Raw genomic sequence first — 5,000 nt, forward strand, 5'->3', positions numbered from 1 at the left:
TTTTTTTGAGACGGAGTCTGGCTCTGTTGCCCAGGCTGGAATGCAGTGGTGTGATCTAGGCTCATTGCAACTTCCACCTCCTGGGTTCAAGGGACTCTCCTGCCTCAGTCTATTGAGTAGCTGGGACTACAGGCACCTGCCACCACACTTGGCTGATTTTTGTATTTTTAGTGAGACAGGGTTTCACCACATTGGCCAGGCTGGTCTCAAACTCCTGACCTTGTGATCCACCTGCCTCAGCCTCCCAAAGTCCTGGGATTAGAGGCGTGAACCATGTGCCCAGCCCATTATTTGCCTTTTACACTCAAGAAAATTGAGGCCCAAAGAGGTTAAGTGACTTGCCCAAGGTCACACAGTGTATAACCAGGCAGTCTGGCTTCAGGGTCCACACTTAACCTTTGCATTATCACCTGGCTCCTACCCAAAACCAAGCTCACCTGGCCTAGCTCTCTGCAGGACAGTCCCTGGAAAGAGGCATTTGGCTGTGATCTCCCTGCCTCCCCAGGGCTGGGCTGGTCCCCCTGCCATTTGTTCTCCCTTCACTCAGCCCTCCAGGGCCCTCATTGCTGACTTACCTTCGTTCACAGGCGGCCATGTCTGTTGGGGAGGCTGGGGGGCTGGGGTAGGGGCTTGTGGCTGAGGCTGTGGGGGCAGCTGGGGCTGTGGTTGTGGCTGGGGCTGCGGTTGTGGCTGGGCCTGTGGTTGTGGCTGGGGCTGGGGAGGCAGCTTAGGTGGGGGTGCTCGGGTGAAGAGGGGGGACCCAGGGAGCATGGCACGGCTGGCCCCCTGCTCCCAGAAGGCATTCTGCAGCTTGAAGATCATGCTGAGGGGGATGGGACGCTGGCGCGGGGCCGCGCGGGGCTGGGGGCTGGAGGGGGGCATGGGGATGCGGCTGACGGGCTGCCAGCTGCGAGGCAAAGTGCCCGACGGCCCTGCGGAGCCCAGCGAGCGGCGGTAGCTGCCTGTGTCTGAACGCCGGTCGCTGGCCAGAGGGGAGACCTTGTAATTGCGCGGAAGGGTGGCGCTGGTGAGGTTGTCCTGGGTAAGAGGGAAAGGAGAAGGGGACCGGGTGAGAGACGGAGGGTGGAGGGAAGGTAAAGACAAAAAGCGAAGAGAGAGAGGAGGTGAGGGAAGCCCTGGGAGTGAGGGGGAAGAAACGGTGAGGAAGCGGCAGAAACCCAGCACAGTGAAGGGAGAGCGTGGGAAAGGGCGCCCAGACCCAGATCGCAGCCACAAGCAGGAGACTGGCCGTGACCCCGCTCCCCAACCTTGCCCAGCCCCTCCTCCCCAAGCGTCTTGCCTCCTCACCTTGGTGGTGCCCCCCAGTCCGTCCAGGCTGCTCTCCCTCCAAGGCAACAGCTGCAGGCCCGGCGAGGCGGGCCGTGCAAAGACGTCCAGGCCTGCGGGGCGGGTATCGTTAGGGTCTGGGGGGCCGCCTCTGCTCCGGGTCCTCCACTCCCCGGGCCTCCACCACTCACGTTCATAGCTCGCTGTCTGCGAAGGCTTCTTCTCGTATGCCACGTCCAGGTCAGACTCGTTCCAGGCTTTCGGGGGCCGCCGGCGCAGCGTCAGGTCGTCTGGGGAGAAGTTTTCAGTGAAGATGAGATGGGAAGGGTGGCAAGCCCCGGATCCCGCCCGCTTCGGCCAGCCAGTCGGCCCCCGGGTTCACCTTGCGCGCGCAGAGGCGGGGCAAAGGCGCTACTACCCGCGCCTAGCAGGGAGCTCCCGAAGGCAGGCGCGTCGTAGGCGGTGGCAGCGGGGCGCGGTGATGGCCCGCGCTCGGGGAAGAAGGCCTGGGGCCCCTCTGCCAGGGGGCTGCCGCGGGGGGAGCCTGCGCGGCCCAGGAAGTCGAAAGGTGTAGGGGGACCCTGCTGGCGGAGTGGGCCGGGCCCAGGCCGCGGGGAGGGCGCACGGCCGAGGGAGCTGCCTGCGCCATCGAAGGCGCGGGGCCGGGGCGAGGGCGCGCGGTCCAGGCTGCCGTAGGCGTCCGGCTGCAGGTAGAGCGGGGTGCGCGGCGACGACGGACGGCCCTTGGGGGACAATGGTCTGTAGGGGTGCAGGGTTGGGGCACTCTCTGATCGTCCGAACGGGGTGTCTGTGCCTTCGGTGGCCGCCTTCCGGGGGGACCCTCGGCTGCCGAAGGGCTCAGGGATCGGGCTGGAGCTGTACCTGGGCGGCTGTGGGGAGGCCGGGACATTGACAGATCAAAGGAGACATTCGTGGAAGGGTTGATGTGTGTGTGTGTGTGGGGGGGGGGGGGGTGGTGTCAAGAGAGGTCACCGGAGGTCAACCTAAAAGAGGCAAACCAGCGATGGAAATCCAGAGAGTGCAAGTGAGGAGTGGTGGGGAGGCAGCCTGAACCAGGGCCTGGCTAGCCCGGTTACTCTGTCGCCTTTATGCCGCTTAGGTTAACGCCCCTTTCCTCCTGAGGGTCCCGATAGATGTCTACCTCCACTGGTCCCCTCTTCTCTTTTTCTTTCTTTCTTTCTTTTTCTTTCTTCTTTCTTTTCTTTTTCTTTCTTTCTTTTCTCTCTCTTCCTCTTTCTCTCTCCCCTTCCTTCCTTCCTTCCTTTCCTCCCTCCTTCCCTCCCTTTTTTCCTTCCTTCCTTTCTTCCTTCCTTCTTTCCCTCTTCCTTTCTTTCTTTCCAGAGTCTTGCTCTGTCACCCGGGCTGGAATGCAGTGGCATGATCTCAGTTCACTGCAACCTCCGCCTCCCAGGTTCAAGCAATTCTCCTGCCTCAGCCTCCTGAGTAGCTGGGACTACAGGCGCCGGCCACCACACCCGGCTAATTTTTGTAATTTTAGTAGAATTGGGGTTTCACCATGTTAGCTAGGATGGTCTCTATCTCCTGACCTCAAATGATCTGCCTTCCTCGGCCTCCCAAAGTGCTGGGATAACAGGCGTGAGCCACCGTCCTGGCCAAACTTTTTAAAAAGTATTTGTAGAGGCTGGTCTCGAACTCTTAGGCTCAAGCAATTCTCTTGCCTTGGCTTTCCAAAGTGCTGGGAGTCCAGGCCTGAGCCATCCCACTCCAAAGTGCTGGGATTCCAGGCCTGGTCCCCTTTTTTCAAGTTCCCTTGAAGAGTCCACAGCCTGCATAACTGCATGGGGCAGTCTTGTCTGAAATCCAGGCCTCTGGTCTGGGGTGCGGAGAGAAGCTGGCTTTAGAGGTCAAGGTGGGAGACCAGGCTTACCCTAGAAGGGGCTCCGGCCTGTGGGCCAGGAGGCGCGGGAGAGTCTGACCACAGCGACTCCAGCTGCTTGGTCAGTTCATCCACCTTGGCCGCCGCGGTGTCCAGCTCCATCTGCTTCAGATCCATGTGCTTCATGGCCAGCGCTGGGGAGTCGGAAGTGGAGGTAAGGAACGGGCCTCCTGGCAGGGGCCGGCCTCAACATCCCCCGCCCGCTGCCGAGGGCCCCCGATCCGCCAGCCCCGCCCCCTACCCCAGCTCACACTGGAAGTTCAGGTCCAGAAAGTCCCGCGCGTTCTGGAATGCCTCGCTGTCCATGGTGCCAGCCGGAGCGGGCGCCTGCATGGTGGGGAGGGAGGGAGCCGGCTAAGACCTCGCCCCTCTAGACCCCGCCCTCAGGGAGCCGGGCGCCCTCGGGAGCTGGACAACGCCTTTACTCGGTTCCTCCCCCCGGAAGCCCGATACCCTTCCCCTGGCTGGGGAGTCCAAACTCCTCCAGAGCCAAGTCCATGCGCCACGAAGCAGTCCAAACCCGGTCTAAAGGCTCCGGAAAATTCACTCTCTCTCTCTCTTTTTTTTTTCTTTTACCTGGTCTAAAGGCTCCGAATAATTCACTTCTTTTTTTTTTGAGACGGAGTCTCTCGCTGTCACCCAGGCTGGAGTGCATTGCCGCGATCTCGGCTCACTGCAACCTCCGCCTCCTGGGTTCAAGCGATTCTCCTGCCTCAGCCTTCCGAGTAGCTGAAACTACAAGTGCGCGCCACCACGCCCGGCTAATTTTTGTATGTTTAGTAGACACGGGGTTTCACCATGTTGGCCAGGCTGGTCCTGAATTCTTGACCTCAGGTGATTCACCCACCTCAGCCTCCCAAAGTTCTGGGATTACAGGCGTGAGCCACTGCGCCCGGCCGTGTCCATCTCTTTATCTCGGTTCTAAGAGGACCTGAATCATTCCTTCAACAATTAATTAATCACCCACAATGTGCCAGGAAACATAGGATGAAATAACTATGAGTTACTGAATATTTACTAGGGACCAGGTGGCACTGTGCTAGATCCTGTTTTTTGTTTGTTCGTTCGTTCGTTTCGTTTTGTTTTTGAGATGGAGTCTCACTCTGTCACCAAGCTGGAGTGCAATGACACAATCTCAGCTCACTGCAACCTTCAACTCCCTGGATCCAATAACCAGCCAGGCGAGGTGGCTCACACCTGTAACCCCAGCGCTTTGGAAGGCCAAGGCAGACAGATCGCTTGAGACCACGAGTTAGGGACCAGCCTGGCCAACATGGTGAAATCCCATCTCTACAAAAAATACAAAAGTTCGCTGGGCATGGTGGCATGTGTCCGTAATCCCAGCTACTCAGGAAGCTGAGGCACAAGCCAGATCTGGGCACAGTGACTCACTCCCAGCACTCTGGGAGGCCGAGGTGGGCAGATCACCTGAGGTGGGAAGTCTGACCAATATGGTGAAATCCCGTCTCTACTAAAAATACAAAATTAGCAGGGTGTAGTGGCACACATCTGTAATCCCAGCTACTTGGGAGGCTGAGGCAGGAGAATCACTTGAATGGGGGAGGCAGAGGTTACAGTGAGCCGAGATCACACCATTGGACTCTAGCCAGGGAACCAAGAGCAAAACTCCGTCTCAAAAAAAAAAAAAAAAAAAAGTTTGGCTCAGATACATGTATTCAAGGTCACTCTGCAAGAAGTCCATAGTAATGGGTTTCACACCTGAATCCAACTTATTCTGGGTCATCTCCACCAGATTAGAGGGGTCCCAGAGGGAAGTGACTGCTCAGCTTCCTCT

At 58.7% G+C, this 5,000-nt stretch overlaps 1 protein-coding gene across 5 annotated transcripts in view; it reads right to left on the minus strand.

Annotated features, from left to right (window-relative positions):
- PPP1R13L (protein phosphatase 1 regulatory subunit 13 like) overlaps positions 1-5,000 on the minus strand; it is a 27,329-nt gene that overhangs the window by 15,903 nt on the left and 6,426 nt on the right. For all 5 annotated transcript variants that reach the window (XM_037729237.1, XM_017502467.2, XM_037729238.1 and 2 more), the window contains 6 exons: positions 3,457-3,532; positions 3,197-3,339; positions 1,670-2,177; positions 1,479-1,577; positions 1,309-1,400; positions 576-1,038 (listed from right to left, as the gene is read on the minus strand). In XM_037729237.1, the coding sequence (XP_037585165.1) occupies positions 576-1,038; positions 1,309-1,400; positions 1,479-1,577; positions 1,670-2,177; positions 3,197-3,339; positions 3,457-3,532 (1,381 nt within the window). The remainder of the gene's footprint in view (positions 1-575; positions 1,039-1,308; positions 1,401-1,478; positions 1,578-1,669; positions 2,178-3,196; positions 3,340-3,456; positions 3,533-5,000) is intronic.

Source organism: Cebus imitator, unplaced genomic scaffold (assembly GCF_001604975.1).
Source record: "Cebus imitator isolate Cc_AM_T3 unplaced genomic scaffold, Cebus_imitator-1.0 Scaffold296, whole genome shotgun sequence".
Taxonomy (NCBI): domain Eukaryota; kingdom Metazoa; phylum Chordata; class Mammalia; order Primates; family Cebidae; genus Cebus; species Cebus imitator.